The 25,500-nt window shown below is 45.2% G+C and overlaps 2 protein-coding genes and 1 long non-coding RNA gene across 10 annotated transcripts; 2 read left to right on the top strand and 1 right to left on the bottom strand.

Moving 5' to 3' along the window:
• The first annotated feature begins 9,407 nt into the window (after nucleotides 1-9,407).
• On the top strand, nucleotides 9,408-24,586 carry LOC109165563. The gene is made up of 3 exons (XR_002051562.1): nucleotides 9,408-9,419; nucleotides 22,401-22,625; nucleotides 24,493-24,586. It is a non-coding gene; the product is annotated as an uncharacterized LOC109165563 (long non-coding RNA).
• Nucleotides 13,270-16,339, bottom strand: LOC109165559 (pyruvate dehydrogenase E1 component subunit beta-3, chloroplastic-like). The gene is made up of 4 exons (XM_019314376.1): nucleotides 15,958-16,339; nucleotides 15,652-15,755; nucleotides 15,488-15,531; nucleotides 13,270-14,451 (listed from the first exon to the last, which is right to left on the bottom strand). Exons 1-4 carry the CDS (start codon nucleotides 16,058-16,060, stop codon nucleotides 13,479-13,481), a joined length of 1,224 nt encoding a protein of 407 aa, XP_019169921.1. The 5' UTR covers nucleotides 16,061-16,339; the 3' UTR covers nucleotides 13,270-13,478.
• Nucleotides 19,817-22,597, top strand: LOC109165560. 8 transcript variants are annotated; one of them, XM_019314377.1, is made up of 6 exons: nucleotides 19,817-20,135; nucleotides 20,461-20,572; nucleotides 20,669-20,761; nucleotides 20,912-21,112; nucleotides 21,630-21,874; nucleotides 22,301-22,597. In XM_019314377.1, exons 1-5 carry the CDS (start codon nucleotides 19,837-19,839, stop codon nucleotides 21,861-21,863), a joined length of 939 nt encoding a protein of 312 aa, XP_019169922.1. In that variant the 5' UTR covers nucleotides 19,817-19,836; the 3' UTR covers nucleotides 21,864-21,874; nucleotides 22,301-22,597. The 8 variants fall into 8 exon arrangements, with proteins under 8 accessions (XP_019169922.1, XP_019169928.1, XP_019169926.1 ...); XM_019314383.1 differs by having other exon boundaries at nucleotides 21,630-21,873; nucleotides 22,370-22,589; XM_019314381.1 differs by having other exon boundaries at nucleotides 21,630-21,873; nucleotides 22,367-22,589.
• Nucleotides 24,587-25,500: the final 914 nt, after the last annotated feature.

The following is a 25,500-nucleotide window of genomic DNA, read 5'->3' as shown; positions in this document are numbered from 1 at the left end:
ACGTCGAGAAGAGCCCTAGTTGCGAGAAATCGAAAGGCTTTACCATGACAAGAAGCCAAGAGCAGTTGAGTCAACACGATAATGGGCTAGGAGCCGACCTAAGAGATCAGTTGAATCGAAGAAACGCCCGAAGCCGGGAAAACGACGCGACACCGCCACCGACTCCGCGGATAAATCCACAACCAGCCGCGGTGCAGCTCACCCCGGATCAGCTACAAGCGATTGGACGCGCTTTCGCCGAGGCGAGCCGGGGAATACGGGAGCAATCCGCTACTCGGATACCGCAACGAGACCCCCAACCGTCGCGAAGGCCAGACAATCGACAATCCACCCGCCGGGCTGAGAGTCAACCGGTCCAGTCCGTTCATTCTCGGTTGGGTCCGGGTGTTGAACGACGGTCGGCGAGAGAACGGCTGGGACAAAGAGAACCCCTTCGCGCCCCGTTAGAAACTCACAGTCGACAGAGCGCGCGTGAGCGTAACCGTGCAAGGAAAGCCCGGACGGTGGCTCGCCGCTTAGAGCAGCCCGCCCACGACCATGATCGACCTGTCGAGTCAGAGGTCGGCGAGAGCACGGAATCGACAGGAAACCGCACCCAAGAGAGGGTCGAGGTGGCAAATTTAGCCCAAGAAGTACGTAGCCTAAAAGAACAGGTGGAAGGAAAAGCCAAGGCCCCTGGCCGAACGTTGCTGACTGCGTTACCCTTCTCGGCCGAGATCATGGCCTTCAAGATACCGGGCGACTTTAAGTTCCCGGAGCAAGCCACGTTCGACGGGTCGGGCGACCCGCGAGAACACCTACTGAGCTACCAAGCTAAGATGCAAGTTTTAGGGGTACGGGACCCGGTCATGTGTCGCGCCTTCTTACCCACGCTAAAGGGGCCCGCGCAGAGGTGGCTCGTGGCGCAACCCCCAGGGACGATTCACAGTTTCGAGGAGCTGGCAGATCGCTTCATGAGCCACTACGCCGCCAACACCAAGCCACAGAAAGACCTGACGCACTTAGGCGACATCCACCAGGACGAGGGCGAGTCCTTAAAAACCTATTTAGCCCGCTGGCAAAAGGAGATCCAGTCGATAGAGGAAGTAGAGGACCAAACGGCACTCACTTTCTTCATCGAGTCTTTGCGGTCTGGCCAGCTGTACCGAGACCTAAGGGACAATCGCCCGGCAACGTACGCGGAAGCTATCCAGATGGCCAACAAGAGAGCCAACACGGAGCAGGCCATGAAGCATAAACGACAACGCGAGGTCGGCGGGTCCGCCAGCGGGAAAAGGACGCGGGCCGAGACGAAGGAAAGGCGTTCGGATGTGGCCCGGCGACCCGAAGTTAGGCGACCGTACGACCGCCCCGTCGTCCACGCCTATCGACCGGTTCCGGAACGGCCGGTCCACGAAATACAAGCAGTCGCCCCACCTCCGCCTCCACTGATCGACAACCGTGTAACAAGTGGGGAGACTGGTAAGACTTCTAAGTACTGTCGTTATCATAAATCTTATACTCACAGCACGGAAGAATGCTTCTATCTAAAGAAGATCATGGAGGGGATTATCCAGCAAGGGACCCCGCCCCCTAATCAAAGGAGGCGAAGGTCGGCCAATCGAGGAGATGAGGGACTTGCCGCCGACGCAGAGAACAGCCGAGGTAAGCAGCCGGCTTCCGAAGAGGACGAAGCCCAATGGCGCCAGAAGCCGGTTATCAACATGATAGTCGGCGGACCAGAGGGCGGCGACTCGGCAAACACCCGAAAAGCCTGGGCTCGGCAATTGTATGTCGGGACGGTTTACGGCCGCGAAGAGAGCTCCAAAAAGGTATGCCGAGAACCCATCGTGTTCACCGATAGGGACCTGCCAGCCGGAGAGACCCCGCATCGAGATGCGTTGGTCATCGCTATGGACATCAATGGTGTAGTCGTTCGCCGAATCCTGGTTGACACCGGGAGTAGCGTCAATGTGCTATACCTGGAGACCTTCACCAAAATGGGGCTAACCCGAGAGCAGCTGAATCCTGTCAAAACCCCTCTCGCCGGCTTCACCGGGGACTCGGTGGAGGCGGAAGGGTCGATCACCCTTCCCGTGGAGATTGGCAGTTACCCGGATGTACAGAAGTTAAGCATGAAGTTTATCGTGGTAAATCTGGCCTGCTCACATAACGCCATACTCGGCCGTCCGGGTTTGGAGGACCTCGGAGCCCTAATCTCGATCGAACACCAGTGCTTGAAGTTTCGCACGCCGAACGGAATAGGAACGGTACGTTGCGACCGCAAGGTCGCCCGCGACTGTTATTTACAAGCATGTAGGGGGATGGGCAAACGTGAGATGCAGGTCCACGAGATTACCGAGAGGCCCCCTAAGAAAACGGTGATACCTCGCCCGGAGCCGGCCGTCGAGCTAGAGGAAGTCGAGATTGACCCCGCACAGCCTAGTAGGCGGGTGAGAATTGGGGTCGGCCTTCCTGAGAAACTAAGGGGGGAAATCGTGAGAGTGCTCCAGGAACATCGATTGGTTTTCGCCTGGGGCCCGGAGGATATGCCCGGCGTCGATCGGTCGGTTATATCACACCGACTCGCCGTGGATCCGGAGCACCGACCGGTCGTACAGAAGAAACGATACCTGGCCAACGACCGGAGGGAATTTGTGAAGAAGGAAGTTAGCACGCTACTAGCGGCCGGGCACGTCCGCAAGGTTAAGTACCCGGAGTGGTTGGCAAATGTGGTCCTCGTACCCAAGCCCCCGGCGTGGCGAATGTGCGTGGATTACACCGATCTTAATAAGGCTTGCCCGAAAGACCCGTTTCCCCTACCTCGGATCGACCAGTTAGTCGACGAAACGGCCGGGTCGGCACTACTGAGTTTCATGGACGCCTTCAGAGGGTACCACCAAATATTTATGCACCCGGCGGATGAGGAGAAGACCGCCTTCCTGACACCGACGGAGTTTACTGTTACCGAGTCATGCCCTTCGGACTTAAAAATGCCGGGGCTACGTACACCCGAATGGTCGCCCGGCTGTTCCAACACCTGCTTGGGAAATCGATGGCCGCGTACGTCGACGATATGCTCGTCAAGAGCCGGGAGGAGGGCAAGCATGCGGAGGACCTGGCCGATTGCTTCAAGGTAATGATAAAATACAACCTTCGGCTGAACCCCAAAAAGTGCGCGTTCGCCGTCCAAGGTGGCAAATTCTTGGGCTACATGGTCACCAAACGAGGCATTGAGCCTAATCCGGAGAAAGTACAGGCCATCATCGACATGCAGCCTCCTACCACCGTCAAGGACCTACAATGATTGACTGGTCGGTTGGCCGCCCTTAGCCGCTTCCTGAGCAAAGCGGCAGATAAGACCGTGCCTTTCTTCGAGGCCATGAAGAAGAAGGAGGGATTCGCTTGGACTGCCGAATGCCAACAATCGTTCGAGGAGTTGAAACAGTACCTTTCAACGCCCCCAGTGCTGTCTACCCCCCAGGTGGGTGAGCCCTTATTCTTGTACCTCGCCGCCTCGGCCAAAGCAGTGAGTTCGGTATTGGTCCGAGAGGAGGACCGAGTCCAGCACCCGGTTTATTACGTAAGTCGCTCACTGAAGGCCGCTGAGACGCGGTACACCGCTCTGGAAAAGATTGTGTATGCATTAGTAGTCACCGTGCGCAAGCTGGCACCTTATTTCCAAGCCCATACCGTCCGAGTTCTGACAGACCAGCCGCTTGGGAGCGTGCTAAGAAACCCCTCGTCCTCCGGCCGACTTGTAAAATGGGCCGTAGAGTTGACTCAGTATGGGATTGAGTACCAACCCCGACCTTCCATTAAAGGTCAAGCCTTGGCCGACTTCCTGGTCGAATGTACAGCAAGTGAGGAAGAAAAGGAACACGCCCCGGAGAGCTTCTCGGGCGAGTGGTGGGAAATGCACGCGGATGGAGCATCGAGTCGACAGCACTGTGGAGGCGGTGTCATGCTCATCACTCCGGAAGGATTCCGGCTATATTACGCTCTGAGATACTTGTTCTCGACATCAAATAACGAGGCCGAGTATGAAGCAGTATTAAACGGCCTCCGACTCGCCAAGGCCCTGGGAGTCGAGCGGCTGCGAATCAAGACTGACTCCAGACTGGTAGTCGGACAGATCTCGGGTACGTGTGAAACTAAGAATGCAAGGATGGTACTATACAAAGAGCGTGCAGTTGAGATGTTAAAAGAGTTCGGGGCTTACGAGATAGAGTACATATCCCGAGTGGACAACATGGAAGCCGACATATTGTCCAAAATTGCCCTGGAAGGGGTACCGGACCACCTGATAAAGATTTGCCAGAAGGAGGAGTTGAATCGGCCGAGTGTTAAAGAGACACCACTGGAAGTCCAGCAAGTAAATATCGAGGAATGGGATCGGGAGAAAAACCCTGAGATGTTTTGGATGGAAGAAATCCGGAGATTCAAGGAGACGGGCGAGTTACCAAGTGACCAAGGAGTCGCCGCTAGAGTTCGGCGGAAAGCCCCTTCCTTCCAGATCATCGACGGGCAGCTATATAAACAGTCGTTCGGAGGACCCTTGCTAAAGTGCCTGCTTAGACCTGAGGCCGAGAAAATAATGGACGAAGCTCATAGAGGCATTTGCGCCGCGCACCAGGGCGCCCACACGCTCGCCCGAAAGTTAGTCGTTTAAGGGTATTACTGGCCGACCATGATGCGAGACTGTATCGAATGGATGTCCAAGTGCGGCGTTTGCCAAGCATTCGCCAGGAAAGACACCCGGCCGGCCACCTTTTATACACCGGTCACCACTGCCATCCCCTTCGCCAAGTGGGGAATAGACTTGTTGGGACCATTGCCCGTCGCCCGGGGAGGTCTGAAGTGTTGTGTCGTGGCTATAGACTACTTCACCAAATGGGTCGAGGCAGAACCATTGGCTACCATCACCGAGTACCAATGTCGACGTTTTCTGTGGAAAAAGGTGATCTGTCGCTTCGGCCTGCCCGAGCACATCGTCAGCGACAACGGGCGACAGTTTGACTGCCAGGCCTTCGCTGACTTCTGCCGCCGACACGATATCAAGCATACCAAGGTATCGGTGGCGTACCCACAAGCCAATGGGCAGGTCGAGAATGTGAATCGAACGTTGGTCGATGGGATCCGGAAGAAGCTCGAAGACATCCGAGGAAATTGGGCGGACGAGCTTGACCGAGTCCTATGGGCTTATCGCACTACCCAGCGGCGAGCGACGAGGGAGAGCCCGTTCTCGCTCGCATATGGCTTCGAGGCTAAGGTTCCAGTCGAAGTGGTCGAGCCCACCCACCGGGTTCGCACCTACTCGGATGCAGCGAACGAAGAGAATCTGCGGATCGAGAAAAATTTCCTAGAGGAAAGGAGGGAAGCCGCGAGTGCACGGATGGTTGAGTACCAGCAGGCGGTGAAAAGATATCGCGACCGTAGGACTCACCCGCGAACCTTCCAGGTTGGCGACCTCGAGTTACGCGATCGACAAGCCAGTCAGCCCACCGAAGGAGGCAAGTTTGCGGTTAAGTGGGAGGGGCCATACCGCATTGCAGCGGTGGTCCAAGCCGGAACCTACAAGTTAGAGACTATGGAAGGCAAACCCATAGATCGCATATGGAACGTCACTCATTTGAAAAGGTTCTATCAGTAGAAAAAGATAGGCCGTGTATGGGCTCGAGGATTCCAAAAATCTAAATAAAGCACATGGGTTACAGCTAATCGTCCCAGGGACTCGGCGAGTATATATAGAAACAACGGGGCACTGACCCTAAACCGTTTCTGAGAAAGGAAAAGCCTAAAGAGTCGCCTCAACCGAGGGACTCGGCGAGAAAGAGTTAGGAAACAAGGGCCCAGACCCTTAGTCGTTTCCGAGAAAAAGCCAGAAGGAGTCGCCTCGACTGAGGGACTCGGCGAGTATATATAGAAACAACGGGGCACTGACCCTAAACCGTTTCTGAGAAAGGAAAAGCCTAAAGAGTCGCCTCGACTGAGGGACTCGGCGAGAAAGAGTTAGGAAACAAGGACCCAGACCCTTAGTCGTTTCCGAGAAAAAGCCAGAAGGAGTCGCCTCGACTGAGGGACTCGGCGAGTATATATAGAAACAACGGGGCATTGACCCTAAACCGTTTCTGAGAAAGGAAAAGCCTAAAGAGTCGCCTCGACTGAGGGACTCGCCGAGAAAGAGTTAGGAAACAAGGGCCCAGACCCTTAGTCGTTTCCAAGAGAAAGCCTAGGGAGTCGCCTCGATTGAAGGACTCGGCAAGGGAGAATTAGGAGGTAAGGGAGAAAGGCTCGAAGCCTTAGAGATTTGTCAGTATTAAAAGAATTCGAAAACGAAGTGCGAAAGAAGGAAGAGCTTTTTCATTAAAATAAGGCCGAAAAGGAGGCCAGCCTTTACAAAAAAAGGGCTATCTTAAAAAGCCCTAAGCTACTGGGGATGGGGTGTCGACGTCGACCCCTTCAACTTGCGCCCCTGCCGTTGGTCCAGCTAGGGGAACAGAAGAAGGGTCCTCCGCCTGAGGAGAGGACTCGATAAGCTCTGGGGGCGTCGCCGTGGGAAGAGTCGACGGATCAGCAGGCGCTGCCGGCCCTTCAGCATCCAACACCGGCTTGAGGCCCCAGCCCTCGGGAGTGAATGAGGAGTCGCGAGCCAGCGACGTGGCGTGGATCTCTGTCTGCGCCTCGCGGAAACCAAGGCGGTAATCGCGTTCGCCCAGATCCAGAAGGAACTCGTCGCCTTCTGGGGTCGCCAGCCACTCCTTGGCCACCTCTTTCTTCCGGGCCTCCACCGCCGCTCTCACATCCGTCTCGAAGGCCGCCGACTTCTTGTAATCTTCGACGGAGGTCGCGGCCATCGTTGCCACCTTATCCCTCTCCTCCTCCCATTGACGGGTAATCCTCAGCAACTCGGAGTTGTGCACCTCCACCATCTTAAGGTGCTTCGCCTGCTTTTCCAGGAAAGCCTCCTCTGTTTGGCGCAGCTTGAGAACCATGGACCGCATCTCGGTCCTAAAGTTCTGGAGCCGCTTGCCCATCTCCATCTGAAAGGTGAGGTTCTGCGCAGTTGTCACGAGTCAGACAAGGAAAAGAAAGAGCGGAGAATAGGAGCCGAGTCAGTGACACTTACGCGGTAAGATTGGCGAAGCGAGGCCTCGATGATATACCCGTCCCCCAAAGCTTGCGTCGCCGCCACTTCATTAGGCAGGAGAACGTCGGCACACCACTTGCGGACCGAGGTGGCGCCCATCCAGATTTGGGCATCGGCATCCACCTCGTGGCACAGCTTGATCTTTTTCGGAGTCGGCCCCTCCGTGTGCTCGGCAGGGCGCTTGGAGCTTGGGCTCTCAGTCGAATGAGGAGGTGGCTGCCGAGTGGGCGACACCACGGGCGATGGCGTGAGATCGACCACCTTGTGAGAGGATGGAGGAGCCGGCCGAATCACCGGCGACGGCTGAGAGGAAGAAGCGGCGGCGGCACCGGTGGAACGCTACATCAAGCGACGCCTCATCTTTTCAGCCCTGTCCGCCATCTCTGGAGTCGGTACAACGGCCTCGTCGGAGCTGGAGGAGTCAGAATCGTACGGACCTGTAAGAAAACCGCATCGTCGTGAGCGCTTCGGGTTAAAATAAAAAATAAAGAAGTAGGAGTGAGTTGAGAACGAGGGTAAAGAAAAGACGCTACCTATGGTGGCCGCGCCCTCCGGCAGTAGGCCATGCTTGGCCATGGCCCGGACCCGGGACCAATACTTGACCGAGTACGGCCCCAGGCTCTTCAAGAACTCGCCGCCCTGGACAGCATCTTCCGGGAAAGACGGCACGCCGAGAGCAAGGCTTGAAGAGAGTCGCCGGCCACAGGGTCGGAAAAGAGAAGGAAGAAGAGCGGGGCCGGACGAAAAAGTAAAGAGGCTTCCACTCTTTGATCGAGTCAGATAACCCCTCGAAAAGTTGCCGCCCCGGACGGGCGGCGACTTGAACGAAGCCAGGCGAGTGAGAGCCGACTTTGTTCACGGTAAAGAGGAACCGGAACAAGTCTAGATCCGGCTCGCACTGCCACCAATGGCAGAGGTTAATGAAGCTGGTAAGAAGGCGGTGCGAATTGGGCACTAACTGGCCCGGGACCAGGTTATAGTGCCGGAAAAGAAGTGAAAGAAATGGGTGAGGAGGCACTCGGAAGCCGAATGCAGGTGAATGCCCACAAAACCCTCCGGCGGGTTATGGATGGGCCGACCCTCCGCCGCGACAACCAGGGCCGAAGGGCCAAGCAAAAAACGGGCCATATCAAGGTCCGCTGCCGTGGCACTCGACGGGAGACCGGACGGCCTGATTATCGAGTCGAATTTGCCTCGCGGCCGTTCGACGCCGTCCGGCAGAGCCGCCACCGTGGTTAGCGGGGCTGGGCTCATCGGAGTGGCCGCCCCAGAGGAAGGAGGGGTTAGAAAAGAAGAAGAAGACACCGCCTGGAAGCCTGCCGGCATTTCCAGACGGCGGATAACGGAAGAAGAATAAGAGGAGGAAGACATTACTTACAGATCTGAGTTGAGGCTGGGAAGACGATGAAAGAGCAAAGAAGCTTGGGTGGAAACTTGAAGAAGAAGAATAGAGGAGAGGAGCCATTTAAAGGAAAGGGGAAGCCCGGGAAACCGCCACGCGGCGCCTCCTCAGTGGAGGAATCGGAGGCGACAAGACATCGAAAGGACGCCGCATTTAATGCCTCGATAGACGGGGCGACGGTTCAGGTCTAGGGTTAGCCTGCAAGCGGCGCGTCTACCCTAGACTGAGGCTGGATAGCTGTGACCCGGCCTGCTAAGCCGAAAGCCCATCAAGGCCGAAGCCATGGGGGCCCACCAAGATCATGCTGGAAGTTTCTAGAAAAGACCCGGCTGGGTCCGGCCAACTGAAGGGCCCGGACAAGTTTCTGGTCGCGAGGTTGGCCGATGGATTCGGCGAGTCCCTCGCCTAAGGGGATCAGTCGGACAAATTCTAAGAGCCGGTCATGATAACCGGGGGTCGGCCAAAAGACATGCGAAACCAAGAGTCGAACATAAAAACATGATTTTATTCCATGAAACAGGGAGTACAAGGCCGAGGACTCGGCCACACACACATTACAAGGAAAAGACGGGCCTAGGGCTGAGCTTCTTTCTCCTCCGCATGACGCACCGGCTGCGGACCCTCCAGGAAGTAGTGGGGACGGAAGGGCAAAGGACTCGGCTCAGGCTCGGGCTCGGGCAGTTCATCCAGATACACTGCGGGCTTCCCATCGACTATCATCCGCAGGGGCCTTTCCAGAGCACTCGGCGACATAGCTATGCCAAAAAGCGGAGGAGCCTCCCACTCTATGTCCTCCTCCGGTTCCGGGTCCTCCACCACAGGTTCCATCTCGGCGTCATCCGGTTCTACGATCATCAGGTCAAGCATATCGGGAGGCACCACGATAGGGTCAGAGGTGGAGTCGCCCACCAGGTGCCCTCCATTAGCCGCCCTTTTCTGCCAGAGCTCCTCCAGCCGGGCGTGCTCCTTGTTGCGAATAGACCAGCGGCGATCACCGTCTCTGAAGCTCATGGCTTGAAGTTTTGAAATGAGGAATGATGAGAAACATAGAACCACCAAGAGCCCTTATATAGAGCCTCGAGGGGGCGATAACCCAGGCGCAAATCACGGAGGGAATCATAACTGACGTATGGGCGGTGCGAATCTCTGTCAGAGATTAATCCCATAAAATTAGCTCGGGAAGGGCGAGATTCGCACGCTAGACTGAAAAGCCTGACTCGCCCTTGGAGGCGGAATGCCTCACAGGTGTCAAACGAAGGGAGGACTCGACATGACGGCCGACTCCTCAACCGTTCAGGCAGACGAGTGCACTAACAATACGAAAGAAGAAGCAGAATGCAAAGGGTGTTTTATTATAATAAGAGGAGGTGTAGGTTACATGGAGCTTATTACAGCGAGAGTAAGCAAATGCTCCTAGAAGACTACCCCCCTAGAATATAAGGCCAACCTCGGCCTACGTGATCACTCGCCCGGCGAAGAGGAGTCGCTCCCAAAGAACCCTCCCGATGGTCCAGGAGAGGATGGGCAAAGCAAGTCCCAGAAGGCCGGCATGAGTGGTGGCACGATCAGTTCTTCATCGTCCGGGTGCGTCTCCTGGTAACGGACGTAATCTTCCTCGTTCATCAGCCCCGTAATTGGACCATCCAGGTCGTCCAGAGGGATGGAGAAGGTCATACGGAAGGTCAGTTGCTCCGGGACAGGCACATCAACGACGGTTCCACCCGGGGAAGTCACTCGAGCGGTCGCCGGAGGGGGAGAAGGGCGAGAAGACGGAGCGGCTTCACGTCGAGCAGGAGTCGGCGGACGAAGAGCCGAAGAGGCAGCGCCAACAGGAGATCTTTGGGGGGCTGGACGAGGAGCCTTCTTCTTGGGTTCCCTTTCGGGCCGAGTCCGTTTTGAGGGCAACGGGCGCCAGGGCGACCCGAAGTCAATTCGTTTCCCTTTCAATGGTGAGCGACCCATGAGGAGTTAGTGAGTAAGGTGAAGAGCAGCTAAGGACATTTATAGGTGCCAGGCCAAGTCGAGCAGATTCGAACGGTCCCGCGAGATCCGGGAGATAACGGATAATCTGGGCTATTCATGAGTCATTCAAGGCGTGGATACGGTGAGCCGGATAAGGAGACGGTTACTACTTTTCCAAACCCAGGTTGGTGGACCGGGTGCGGAAAAGTGAGGGACTAGTTGATGGGGTGAGAACCCCAGCCCAAGAAAAGAGGGCCCAAAGAGGAAAGACCAGAGAGAAGGATGGGCTGACACAAGGCGGGCCTGGAGAGTGCGTGGGCCGAGTCCAGGAGTCGGCCCAGGCCCCAAATGGAAGCCCCAGGCCAGGGCTATGAAGGACGACCCAACCTGAGCATGGGCCGGAGACGAGGAGTCGGTCCGGGCCCAACCCAGGGAAAGACTCAGTGCAGAGAGCCGTTGAGGGAGCCTCCGAAGAAGTTAAGACGAGGAGCCGTTGAGGCATTAAAGGCCGGACTCGGTCCGCCGGTTACAAGCTAGAAAGAGCCGTTGGTAGACCCCGTAACGCAACTCAACGGCTCGGCACCTTGAAAGCAGCCTTGAAGTCGGCCATTATGGGCCTTTAAGTCAGTGAGGGAGGGGCCACTATAAAAGGGCTCCTCCACCCTTGTAAGAAGGGGGGAGAAAAAGAGAAAAGAAAAAGAGAACCCAGAAAGGGAATACAAAGTATTATTAGCATCGCATTTCATTGAAATTCAGACTTTCTGTGAAATGTGTATCCTCCAGCTGAAAGGTTGTGTTGGACCTCCTTGGGTCCGAAAACCCAAAAACCATCATTAGTAATTATGTTTTATGTTATAAATTTTCGTGTCTTGTGTTGTGAAATTTTGTACATATAAACACAAATTATGTACTTAAATCAAATTTGAAAAATAAATAAATATATAACATATGTATGTGTCTTGTGTTATGGCAGGGAATGGAATGGGAGGAGGTGTTTATTCCCTTGTGAGATATAATATATGTTGGATTTTTGTACGTGATGAATATAATGCATGCGCCCAACACTATGTTGCACCTTCTAGGAAGCTTCCATGCACCCCACCCACATTTACAATTCTGATCTATTATTGCAGCAACAAAGCCAAATTGTACTGGAAAACCTTTTTTCTTTCTTCAAACCAGGCCAAATGAAGTCTAATAAACCATGTGGATACAATAACGCTTTTGGGAAGAATTGCTAGCTCATGAATAAAGTTCAATTCAGATTTGACTAATTAATTAGTTGTTTAGGGAAATTGGTAAAAGATAAACGTAACTCTGACTTAAAAAAGACTAATAACAAATTGTTTTTCCTTTTGGTCTTCAGTATTGTATATTTTCCATATTTTATCTTTTAACTATTAATGTTTTATATAGGTGTATGACTATCAATTTTCTTTCACATTTGATCATTTTAATCAATTCCCATCTAACCTTAGCCGAATTTCTCACATGATAGTCAAATTGTTTGAAATTAAGTAGCATGTTAACGACACATGCATGGAAGTCATGTCAAAATGCATGTAATAAACCACTTGGGGGAGAGGGCAATTCTAACCAATCAAATTGATTGAACAATTAATTTAGTAATTAATCATAAGATTATAAGTTTGAGCCTCACGGGAGCTATTTATTAACTAGCATTCTCAGTTGCAACGATAAACTTTTCTGCAAATTAAATAATGTAAGTCACTTCTTGAGAGTGTGTACGGGATAAACTATTTAAGTAATGCCCATTTCGAGGCCTTAAGGGTGTCTTGGACAAGGACAACACTTCTCCTTTCATTTCATACCACTCTACACATATATTCATCTCCCGATGTGTATGCATTTCTAATGCACTCTAGCTAGCTAATGGCTCCAATGGTGGTCACACCCAAGTCTAATGGAAGCAACTCATACTCCCTTTTGGGTTGAGCAAATTTTTGACATGTACTTGTCTTGGATTATTGGGCCCAGAAAGTGTTTGGGCCTCCAAGTTGGCAGTTTGACCAGTTTATAGCCCCATATATATATGAAACGGGTCATATAAGAATAAACTTTTAGGAGAAAACTAATGGTGCATTCGCATCGGCCGCACGAGAAGTCCTGGCCGCATTTAAGCTGAAATCTATATATATAGCCCACACCCCATGACTTGGCAAATTATACCATGGATCAGGGTCTACCTTGCATTGTAGGTCCTGTTCCGAAAAATAACTTTCAGATTATGTATCTATAGGTGACACATTTTGTACCTGTAGTTGATGTAATTATCAAGTTAAATTCTGTATTTGTAGTTGACACATTTTGTACCTACAGTTGATAGTTTCTGTACCTGTAGCTAGCATATTATGTGTCAGCAATTATCAAGTTATGTAAAGTTGATAGTTTCTGTACATGTAGCTATCATATTATGTGTCAGCAATTATCAAGTTATTTGTTTACATGTACAAAAACGATTAACCGTAGGTACAAAATGTGTATATGAACCCTGATCCATGGTATAACAATTATCATGACTTAAAAACCTCTTAGGTACGAGGACCAGTGTCTAATGCCCACAAAGAGTTACCCACACAAAAGGGTAAAACTATGACATTGCAGGGCAGTTGCCAAGATACAATCTTACCTTCTTACCCATCATCTATCACCCCAAAAGTAAATGAGGTATTATATTATGTTGTACTAATAAGCAAAGCCTAATGAATAATGGGGTATATGTTAATGCGCAAAACAGCAAAATAAAACAAAAACAAAACAAACAAATTATCCAAAATTCCTGATTCAACTGTGTTCAATTGTTCCATGCACAACAAAACTAAACACCAATCTGGTGTAACAAAACAATCAAGTTCCAAGAACATCAATTATGATATAACAAAACAAAACAAATTTATGATATAACAACCCGAAATAACAAGCATAGTGATGGAACATCAATTAGTTATTACTACTAATAATAAATTACTGGCAAAGCTGTTCGACCGCAGTAACAACCTGTGCAGGTTGGACGACGGTCCAGTTCTCCAATGTCCCCGCGTATGGAGTCGGCACGTCTTGGGACGACAAACACACGATGGGGGCGTCTAAGTAGTCGTTGAAGTTTTCGGTGATGGCAGCCGTTAAGCTTGCGCCGATTCCTCCGGTGCGCATGCACTCCTCCACGATGAGCACCCGGTGAGTCTTCTTCACCGAGTTCCCGATGGTGTGAAGGTCGAAGGGTTTGAGTGACCTGATGTCGATAACTTCAGGGTCGTAGCCCTTGTTCACCAAGGTCTTCACAGCCTGCATAACGTGATACCTCATTCGGGAATAGGTTAGAATCGTGACGTGCTCGCCTTGTCTTACCATCTCGGCCTCTTCGAGATTCAGGACGTATTCTTCGTCCGGAATTCTCTCCTTGAGATTGTAGAGCAGAACGTGCTCGAAGAGAATCACGGGGTTATCGCTTCTAATGGCAGCCTTCATCAGGCCCTTGGCGTTGTACGGGGTCGAGCACGCCACCATTTGGATCCCGGGGATCGACTGGAAATATGACTCGAGACGCTGCGAATGCTCCGCCCCGAGCTGCCTACCTACTCCACCCGGTCCCCGAATTACGACCGGTATCTTGAATTGGCCGCCAGATGTGTAATGGAGCATGCCACAGTTGTTCGAAATCTGGTTAAAAGCCAAAAGGAGAAATCCCATGTTCATACCCTCGATGACGGGACGAAGACCAGTCATGGCGGCACCAATGCCCATGCCAGTGAACGCATTCTCGGCAATCGGGGTGTCGAGGACCCTTAGATCTCCGTACTTTTCAGCCAAGCCTTTGCTAACTTTGTATGAACCTCCATAGTGACCCACATCTTCACCCATTATACAAACACTTGGATCTCTCGCCATCTCTTCTTCAAGGCCTTCGCGCAGGGCTTCAAATAGCAAAAGTTCATGTCTACAAAATGCGGGATTTAGTTTTATTAGTCGTATATTCAACATCCAAGTCTCAACGGGGATAATCTAAAAGCATAATGCACATAAAACAATTACCCATTGAAGCAATATCTCGAATACTGACTAATGAAACAAGGGTGAAAAAAAAAAAAAAAAAACAACTATGTATGCTTCTTTAAGACAACACAACATAATAGATTTATGGCTCCTTGTGGGCACCAGGCACTGGTCCTCCCATCTAATGGCGGTTGAGGCACCATGATTTACCCCTCCACTGTCTTGTCAGGCCGAGGTGTTGAGGACCTGGGGGCGAGGGAATTTCGCCTTTTGTGGGCAACATAAGAGATTTACAAATTTAAATATGACTCTAATGGACGGTTGAGTCACCGTGATTTCCCCTCCATTATCCTGTCAGGCCGAGGTGTTGAGGACCTGGGGGCGAGGGAATTTCGCCTTTTGTGGGCAACAAAAGAGATATACAAATTTAAATATGACACTTAGCTCACGCACCATCTAAACTGAAGAACAATTTTCTATTTATCCTATTCTAATATACAACAGATCAAAACATAGGCAAGCCTCTTGTCCTTTGACAAGACACAGCATAAGTGGCTTGCAAGATTAAATGTGGAATAGTATGAATCTTGGATTCTTGGCTCGCACGTGTTGACTAAACTGAAGAATCATATTCTATTGCCATATTCCTCAACTTCAACCTAACTAAATCCATAACCAAAAAGCTAATAAATCACACAATTCCCATCCCCAAGACGTACATAACAATTCCAGTGGGCCTTTGTATGAGCTATGATGAGTGATAATCTTAAGTCTTAACACAGCAGGGAAAACGACCAAAGGTCAAGCCATTATATGAAGATTAGCCTTTTTTTTATGTCATTTCAGAATGATATTGTTAACAGCAAAATACATTATAATTATCAGAATATCAGATAATTAACCAATACACATTGACACAAAATTAACTTCATCAATCCAGAAAAGGTAAGCAAAAAGCTAACAAATCACACAATTCATACCCCGGCTTAGAGGATGTTGAAGTTGCTGCACCATCCTGCTTTGTCTACAAAAGGAATGAATTTGCACAAGTAAATAAAGGTCAAGACTGCTCAAAGACTAAGGAAATGGAAAATGTATATAGAAAGCAAAGATCAAAGAAAAAGAAAAAAAGAAAAAAACTCACTGCTACTGCATTAGCAATTAACTGTTGTGTTCTTCTCCCATTACTGCTCAGATCACAGCTGAATTTTCTTTCAGAGCTAACCACAAAAAACCTGCCTTTCCTCTCTACACCAATCACAGACAACTAAATGCATTAGAATCAAACAATAAACAGCCAATTCAGAGATTCCAGTTTGATAAAATAAACACAAAAACGAAGGTAGCATTTTGCAAACTAAGCAAGATAACAACTTTAAACAAAACAAATCAAAACCCATTGTGAATTCAATGAAAAACAACTAATTGAGATCGGAAAAAAGCCCCAAACCTGGGAAAGATCTGCGAGTAAAGATGCGGGGTTTCTTGGAGTCAAAAGAATTGGCTGAAGAAACAGCAGCGACGGCCCCAATCCCTTGAGCGATAGCAGCCATTTTGCCCAAAAGCTTCTTCTGCTCTTCTTCCCCTTCTTCTCGATTCTTGAATGCTCTACGCGAGCTGTGTATGAAGAGGATTGCAGAAGCGCAGAGTGTTACAGTGAAGAAGAAAAGGGCATATAAAGAGAGGGACAAAGGGGCGTAGTTTTAGACAGAGAAATTTGGGGACGGAAACACCAAGAAATGGAAGCAGAAATCTTTCGTTTTAGTGTTCAAATTCGGCGTTTTAATTGAGAATGGTAGAGCCTCACTTTCAGCTGCATCGAGCTTCTGCTTCGATTTCTTCGCCCGATCTCCTACAACTCATTCGTTTCTCTTCGTGCTACTCTTCCAATAACGTCTCGACACGTTGCACTTCGAGATGAATAGTGTTTATCTTCTTAATTTTATTTTAGGTATTTACCAAACTAATTTTAAGCTCAGAGGACCAAGCCCATATGAGCTTGCACTTAAAATCACTACATAGAAGTAAATTGTTAATCGCACAATTAGTCCATTATCAGACCATAGTCTTTATAAATGCATAATTTGTTATTATTATTCGAGTGTGTGTATTGAGTAAACCCTTTTTGTGACCATAGTTAACAAAGAATCACAATGAGATAAATCAACTTAGCTACTTAGAGCATCATTATCAATTGGGAAGAATGCGAAGAGAATGTAAGAGTGATTAGGAAAGAGGATGTGGGAGGTGAAGAAAAAAAAAACACCAAAAGCTGGATTTTTTTAATTAAAATAAAAAATAAAAAAAGGTGTATGTACGCACAGCCAGGCGCGTGCAGTGCACGCGCCCGGCTGTGGCCATGCTGTGCGCTAAACGTGCACAACATTTTCTTTTTCTTTTAAAAAAAAAAAAAAAAAACTTTTCTGACATTATTTTGTATGTTGCAGACCAATTCTTTCCCAAATCTTTCATTCCTACATCAACTTTGCTCTTCAACTTGAGAAAATTCAATATGAAATATCTTAGCATTCTTCATTGGTGTGGATGCTCTTAGGTTATCATAGCTAACCAGTTCAAATCAAGAAGATTAATAGGTCGCTCTCACTAAAAGTCGTATATGTAACTGTTACCAAATCAACAATCTAATTAATTTGACCGGAATTGCCCCGAATAGTGCTATTTTATAGAGGGTATAGTTGTCCAGTAAGGTTTAAATGACGTCTACGTGGACTTACACGAAAGAAGGGCGTAGGGATTTATAATACAGTGGATTGCAGGGAATCATGGAAGTGTTGAAGCGTTTTCTTGGCTTGGGGGTGTTTGGTGGCCAGAAAAACCTAACAAACAGTTTCCTTTGTGAATTGTGACAATCAACTCTACTTTGTATTAATTATTTATGATTAAAAAAAAAAACAAAAGAATGACATCAAAAGTCAAAACCTTAGCGCAGTTGTCATTTATAATTTCACGATATTTTCATTTGAAAATAAAAGGTTAACATAAGCAGAAATGTTTACAATATAGATCGTTTGAATGACAATGCATTCTTTATAATTAGATATAGAAACAAATTTTTTAGTAATGTTATAAAAAACTTGGATCGCAGACTGTTTTACAAACTTAAAGTTGAAGTTGTTAAATGAACTCGGTGAGTCGGTGTTTCTTCACAGAGCTATAGCCACTCTGGTGAGACCATTTTATCATTCCACGCTTATGAGGAGAACTCGCCAAAGAAACGAGAGGAAAACTCGCCAAAGAGATGAGTGTGAAACACTCGCCAGAGAGACGAGATAAAACAAATAGTCAAAGAAACAAAGGGATAACGTAGAACTAAAAGAAAACAACATAAACGGAAAAGATGGTAGAAAATCTGTAAGATGTGTAGAGTCTCTGAAGCCTTCTCTGAAAAACAATCGGAAATGATCTGAGATCTAACACTTAATCCTTAAACAATCGGAGGATAAAGTCTACTAATGGCACCGCCGGCTCAACCCTCCATTAGAGTGTCAGCCGGCAACACCAAGTCGTCGGGCCTTTACTTCGTGGGAGCAGCCGAAAATGAGAGAGAAAGCAATTGAGTTTTTTTTTTTTTTTTTTTTTTTGAGAAAGCGATTTTACTTGTTATAATTTCACGATATTTAAGAATTTGAAAAAATAATGTTCACTATTCTTGATAATTTGATAAAAAATTAATTGCAAAATTATTTCTAATAATCAAACGTTACTTCTTAAAATCTTATATTTTTAGAAATCAAATTAGGACTTAGGGTTTGTTTAGAGACACAAAAATGTTTTTTGAAAAATGAATCACGTATTTAAAAATTAATTTTTTTTCAAAAAATATTTTCATTTTCTGATATTTGAAAATTAGAACAATATTTTTCTATTGAAAGTCTTTTTTTTTTTTCAAAACATAAACATAAATATTTACAGTAATGACGACGACAACAACAATAATGATGATGATGGTAAGCATGGATTTTGTTCATAAAATAGCACTAGGTAGGGGAATAACATTTCTGAAAATAGATCGACCTACTTAATTGATTGTTTTCCCTTAATATTTCGATAATGCTATTATTAAGAATGGGTTATTCTCTTTGTAGGGGAATAACTATTATCTTGAGCCCTTGGCATTGGGCTTGTTTGGTTATCAGCGGTTAGCGATTAGCGGTAGCGGGTTGTGTTAGCGGTTATCAGATAGCGAATTGTATTAGCGGGTTTGTCCACATCGGTGGGAAAAGTGAGAATGGAGCCTTGAGGCTCCTATTTAAGGAGCCTCAAGGCTCCACAAATTCGTTCCCCATCCCAAATGGGCAACATTGAGGAGCCATCAAAATTAGTTTTAAGTTTTTTTTTTTTTTTTAAATTAAATATAAAAAGGGGGCGTTTTGGAGAAAGTTTAATTTTCTCCAAAATGTCAATTGCAAACGCTGCACTTTGCAGCGTTTGCAAAAGTAGCGGTTTGGAACCGCTGCTAACCAAACGGTTTTTTTTTGGCGGTTTGACCATAACAAAACATGACCATTAACTTTTCTCAAGTTTTTACAAATAACTTTTTAATTATAAGAACAAAAAACTCTTTAAGATAATAACTTGTGAACAAATTCAAATCATCAATAGCGATTCAAGTTAAAAAAGAAGTGTGTTATTTTCATAAATATTATAAACTTTTAAAAATTGTAATATTTACAAAAACAACTCATTCTTTTGTTTTTCTTTATTTTCAATTGTTTAATATACTAGATCAATGTTTTAGAATTGTCTACATATATGTCTCTCTCTCTCTTTCTCTTGATACATGTAACTATGCAAGAGTCATACCAAGACTATGTGGTATAATAGTACCCGGATTGGACTTCCATTTGGAAGGTTATGAGTTTGAGCCAGCGTCATTTAGCTGTGACAGTATATGAACAAATACTACATTGTAATAGAGCCAGTAGCGTCATTTTCTAGTGGTAAAATCATTTAGCTGTTTGGTATGATTTCTTTTATTGAAAAAATTGTTCTAAGTAATTTTTCAATTTTAACATTCTGTAATTACAAAAAGCTAATTAACCAAATCCTTATATTAATTTTTTCCACCAAGTCAAAGAGTGTCAAATAAATCAAAATTAGCGGACCATATCTTTGAAAAGTAGTAGTCCGTATAATATTCATTCTCTATCTTTCAATTTTATGGTTTTAGATGTGAGTGAAATTGAGCCAAGTCGCTACAAGCAATGACAGAGTGGGCATGGAGCTCAAAGCCTCAAATTTGGAGTTAAAGCAGCTTTTCAATTCAGTACTGTATGTGTAGTGGGAAATTCAGCAATTTCGTACGGTGATGGAGCTTCTATATCTTCTCTGCTCTTTGCTTTACAACTCCATCACTTCCCTCGCCCGCTCTTTCCTCATCCTCCTCCCCTTTCGCCGCCTCTTCTGCGCCCGCCGCGCCGCCCAACACGCACCCTCAGTTTCACTCTACCAAGGCACCGTATGGCACGAGCGCCGCCGCCCCCTCCACCATTCTTTCCAATATTCTGTCCGTTACGCGCTTTTTGACCTCGACCACGCGCTTCACGCGCCGCCTGACCACCTCTCTGCTTCCCAAGCTCGCAGCTTTTCCGGTACCAATGGCCCCGTGTAAGATTTCTTTGCGTACTTCCCTTTCATTTCTATTTTCTGCTCTGAATTTCATTTTCAGCATACTGTGCTTTCTCTATTCTATTTATTAATTTTTTGTTCTTTTAAATATCATTTTTAATGTTTCCATGGTTATTTTAACTTCCATTGACACATTGAATTTGAAACCAGAAAAAAAAAATAAATTAAATTACTGAATTTACATTGGTCAATTTCAGTATATAGAATGCTATGGGATTGCTAAAATCATTATAACTTAGCTTATTATAATTCTGTGTCCACTATTCTTAGTTAATGGAATAATGATTTTATGTTGTCTCTCCAGTTTCTTGTTGACAATACCCCCAAGTGTTGGCTATGAGCAAAATCCCTTGAGTGTGTACTATTGCTATGATGTTGAAGGTTCCTCACATCATTTGAAGAAATGCATTGCTGAGGTGAGTGATTTCTTCAGATAATCGATCTGAATGTTGTTTATTGTTCATTGCCAGCTTGTACTCGACAGGGTGTTGCTGACAGGGTTCGTTTTTCAGGTTACAAATACACCGTGGGGGGAAAGAATATCATTCTTGTTCAACCCAGATTCTGATATGGTTGCAAAAGCTCTACACGTTAGTCCTTTTAATGTATGTGTTTGTAATCACCATGACCTTTCAATTTCTTTTCTTGTCTTTCTACTTTGTAGGCCAGACTTTGCCTTTTTCATCGGTGTAAAATTTTTGTTTCTTCGATATTTATCTTTCGTTTTTCATCGTCTTTATGGGAATTGATATCAGGATATGCTCGGGAGTTGGAGGATCAAAACTAATGCACCGGGAGAGAATCTTTTGGTAACGGTTTCAGTTAATCATCCTACACATGGTGACTATTTCACGGCTTCATTGGTGGCTAAAAGAGTCTCGTCTTCTACACTGATCGATCACACACTATTCTTCTGGCTGATGCCTCATAAGGTTGCTTTTTGGATATATTGGCAGGTAACTTTTTCTAATTTGTAATATTCGGTCACTTGAAATAGTCATAATACTACCATCTAATTTCATGGTTTATTTATATCTCGGTTTTAGCAACCTCAGATACTGATAATGTGAAAATAGCGAACTGTGTTTTGGAGAAGCTAAAGGTTTTGTGGTAAAAGTACAAATGTAAAGATTCTCATACTGTTGAGCATATAACCATTAATGTGCAATCCAACTATAAGCTTAGACTTTTAGTTGAGATGGAGCACATGCTTCAATTTGGTATCAGAGCCAGACCAATGAGGGGGTGTGTTGAGCATATAACCATTAATATGCAATCCAACTATAAGCTTAGACTTTTAGTTGAGATGGAGCACATGCTTCAATTTGGTATCAGAGCCAGACCAATGAGGGGGCGTGTTGAGCATTTAACCATTAATGTGCAATCTAAGTATAAGCTTAGGCTTTTAATTGAGATGGAGCACATGCTTCAATTCATACGACTTGTGATCCTATTCTATTTGTGGAATCCTAGGCTCTCAAACTTTGGTGGAAAGGTTTATCATTCGTACAGCATCCACGGTGTTACAATCCCGGATATAGAGGAGAAGCTCTAGCTCGTGATGAAAAGCTTCATTGTTGTCAAGAATTTGGCTTTAACTCTCGTACCCATCAAGAAGCTGAAGAAAGGCGGTCCAGATCTTCTCGAGACTCAAATTCAAGAACACATTGCTTCACTTGGAGGGATGCCAAGTGGCCCTGGTGCTAATTAAATAGAAGTCAGTAAGCTCAGCTCGTCTTTGCTTTCGTTATCTCCACCCTACTTTATTGTTAAGATGATTCGTAGCTTTAAATTAATTTATTCTTCATTCTTGGGCCTGCAGTTCTTGCTTTTCCCTGTCAAACCACTCATGTCCCTATCAATTATTTTCAAGAATGTTTCATAACAAAAACATTTTAGTACAATGTTGTTCAGATTAGTCTCATTCCACTCATGTCCCTATCAATTATTTTCAAGAATGTTTCATAACAAAAACATTTTAGTACAATGTTGTTCAGATTAGTCTCATTCCACTCATGTCCCTATCAATTATTTTCAAGAATGTTTCGTAACAAAAACATTTTAGTACAACGTTGTTCAGATTAGTTTCATTCTTTCAATGTTTTCAACATTTCCGATCCCTTTCATTTATGTCTGATAGCCGGAAATCTGTGTGGCAGGCAATGCAATCGTGAAGAACACGCCAATTATTGACTTGTTCGTTATGCAGCCAGCCATGGACATGACAACGAGTCGAGACAACAGGTTTGTATTGTGTCGTCTTTGTAATTTTAGTCCCGTACGTAGCAGAATGCACCTTGCACGAATATTTCACCGGGCTAGCGCCTATAGATGCCGTTGATTCTAGCTGCTATGAACTTGCAGCTTCATGGAGTAGCTAGCTGGAAAATTGATCTGTTAAGAAGGAATTTTTATTTATTGGTAGATTATATACAGTGTTTAATTTCACAATATAAGAAATTTTCATCTGTTTGTTCTCATCCTTTCAACTGTACCATATGGTAGTGTAGTTTTGATATATAGATGTACATGTAACTGGTTGTGGTTTGGCAGCTCAAAAGCCATTAATGGAGACTCGCTCCTTTGGTTGTGAAGCAAGAAGATGAAGAAGAAAGAAGTTTGGAGAGATATGGGTGTTCCTAAGATAATAATGTAGAGAGTGAAAAGTCCATTATACTTGTTTCTTCCTCTTTGTCTAGTCTAGAGGGATAAAACAGAAAAATAATCGATTAGATATTAGTGAGGGTGTCTAACCACACAGGAGGTTCAATTGAGAGGGCACTGATAGAATTTATGACTTTTAAAGTAGGAGAATATAATTATACTACATAGGCCGAACCCCAACCCGACATTTGGGAGGATGTAAATCATGGTAACTCAACTGAACATGAACCACAGAGGCTGTTCCCCTCACTTTGAGAGGTTGTGGGCCCGCTGGTAAGACTCAATCCATGGTCATTCTTCCAAAGTTTCACCTCTGTGACCAGTTGAGCTGCTCATGCGGGTGACTATATTTCAATCATTATTGTATGAACTATGGTCCACACAGTATCAAATAATGTACATTCAGTATATAAATAATGACACTGTTTGGTGTTTGGTAAATGGCTGTTAGCTGATAGTTGTTAGCTGTTAGTTGATTGGGTTAATTAGATGGTATAACTAGTTGATAACATTAGATTATTATTGTAGAAAGATGTTTGGTAAATTAGTTTTTAGCTCATAGCTGTTTGGTATAATTTCTATTCTCAAAAAACTAATTGAAAAAGTTGCTTTTGAGTAGCTTTTTGAATTTTAGTATTTTGAAGTTACAAAAAGCTAATTAACCAAACACTTATATTGATTTTTTAACCAAGTCAAAGAGTTAATATTAGTCAAATAAGTCAAAATTAGCTTATATGCTAACTATTTTATCAAACATGGCCAATGTATTTTTAGTATATTAAAAATATATATTGTATTCAGGGAAAGTACTTTATTTGAGTACTGAAAATACATTATTTTGTTTATATAATGTATATTTATGTACACGAATAATATATTTTTGTTTTCAAAAAAAAAAAAAAAAAACTTTTTGTTATGGTCCATGATAGTCATATACCTAGTCGTCCACTAAGCTTAACACCAAGTCTGGCGGTCGGTCTTATCTTGTCTACGCATCAGGTGTAATACCCGATCAGTACTGATTGTGTTGCGTCGGTCGGCACGTATCATTCAATCTACCCCGACCACGAACACGTGTAGCGTTATCACGTCGGGGGTACGTGTAAACGTTCCCTTGAAGCAAAGCGACAAGTATACGACCTTTCTCGGTTAGAACGCCCTTAGTTGCATGAAGACCACGTGTCCAACATGCCGGGGGTTCGGACGCAGCCCTTTATCCCCATAAATACCCGCATTTATTACAGGTAGGGGGACTTTTGGAGACCCGGAGAGAGAGAGACGGATCTAGCCAACCCCTCATCCCTCTTCCCGACCTCTGAGAGCTCATCTCCTAGCAGTACAATACACGATACCGTATTTACACTATCAGTCCACATAATAATTTGCCAATATATTTAATGTAAGACCACTTAATTAACAATGATATTGTAGGTATGTTGCGGAATACAGTAAATTATATCGTGCACCAAGGTGCACAATGTATTGTGTGCCCTAAGAGTATATGTGTATTATGTTAAGAGTTTATGTGTATTATGTTAAATTATGTGTATTATGTTAGGAGTTTATGTGTATTTTACTATACAATTATTTACATATGAAATATGAGATTTTTAAGGCGCACGATATAACAATTCGCGAAATACAACTCAATTGGACAATTAATCTAAAAGAGTTTTATAAGCTTTGCTTTGGTAGTTGTATTTGGGCCATTTGGCCTTGTAATGGCCCTTAAATTTAGGACTCAAAAAACAATTATATTGTGCATTGATTGACCTTTTTTGAGTAATTATTATTTGAATCTAATTCTTAGGAATTATTACTCAATCTAGTTCTTGATTATATTGATTCTTTTTTATTTAGTTTTAAACATTTTTTTTGTGTTTAATTGGGTACTGAACTTTAATGATTCTACTTAATTGAGTCATCTGTTAAGATAACTTGGTATCTATTAATACACAATTTAGTTCTCGACTATAGTGATTTTATCTAATTTAGTCAATGATCATAGTGGTTTCACTCAATTTAGTCATTGATTATTGTGATTTTCTCAATTTAGTCATTGATTCTAATATCCGACGACTCAATTAGACAACATCATCAAAATTTAGGGCCTAATTAGGCATTAAAAACGTTTGAGAGTAAATCGGAAAGACTACTATGGTCGATGACTAAATTGAGACCACAAAAAAAAAAAAAAAAAAAAAAAAAAACGTTTGAGACTAAATCTAATGAGTTAGTTGTCATTATAAGACAATTTTAACTTTTTTTTTAAAAATATATATTTTAATCTACCTTTAGTATTTATTCAATAATTTTATAAATTTTGATTGAAATGTGACTCAAACTCGAAACCTTCCCTCCTCTTAGGGGAGGGGGAGGGAGAGGAGGAGGGAGCTCAACGCCCCCTTCATTTTCATAGGAGCCTAAGGATTTTTTTTTTTTTTTTTTTTTTTTTAATTAAAGGAGCCTTAGGCTCTTAAATCCATGGAGTTTTTTTTTTTTTTTTTTTTTTTTTTTTTTTTTTCTATTTAGTGGTAGGAGTTTGAGGGAAGGATTCACTAAAATGTCAAATCTCAAATGCGGTTAACAGCAATGTTTGAGATTTCAGTAGTTTGGAGTAAATCGTTGAAAACTCAAATGAAGTTTTTGGTGTTTTGATAAAAAAAATGATGAAGTTGTC

Source organism: Ipomoea nil, unplaced genomic scaffold, assembly GCF_001879475.1.
Source record: "Ipomoea nil cultivar Tokyo-kokei standard unplaced genomic scaffold, Asagao_1.1 scaffold3069, whole genome shotgun sequence".
Lineage (NCBI taxonomy): Eukaryota > Viridiplantae > Streptophyta > Magnoliopsida > Solanales > Convolvulaceae > Ipomoea > Ipomoea nil.
The sequence above is the reverse complement of the archived record's forward strand: the minus strand, read 5'-3'. Positions and strand labels throughout refer to the sequence as shown.

Excerpts from the sequence above, each read along its gene's own strand:
- LOC109165559 (XM_019314376.1), bottom strand. The coding sequence starts at position 16,060 with ATGGCTGCTATCGCTCAAGGGATTGGGGCCGTCGCTGCTGTTTCTTCA. Across the intron at positions 15,532-15,651 it reads TAATTGCTAATGCAGTAGCA|ACAAAGCAGGATGGTGCAGC; the intron begins GTGAGTTTTTTT and ends TTCCTTTTGTAG. Across the intron at positions 14,452-15,487 it reads TCAACATCCTCTAAGCCGGG|ACATGAACTTTTGCTATTTG; the intron begins GTATGAATTGTG and ends CGCATTTTGTAG.
- LOC109165560 (XM_019314377.1), top strand. The coding sequence starts at position 19,837 with ATGGAGCTTCTATATCTTCTCTGCTCTTTGCTTTACAACTCCATCACT. Across the intron at positions 20,573-20,668 it reads TGAAGAAATGCATTGCTGAG|GTTACAAATACACCGTGGGG; the intron begins GTGAGTGATTTC and ends TTCGTTTTTCAG. Across the intron at positions 21,113-21,629 it reads CTTTTTGGATATATTGGCAG|GCTCTCAAACTTTGGTGGAA; the intron begins GTAACTTTTTCT and ends GTGGAATCCTAG.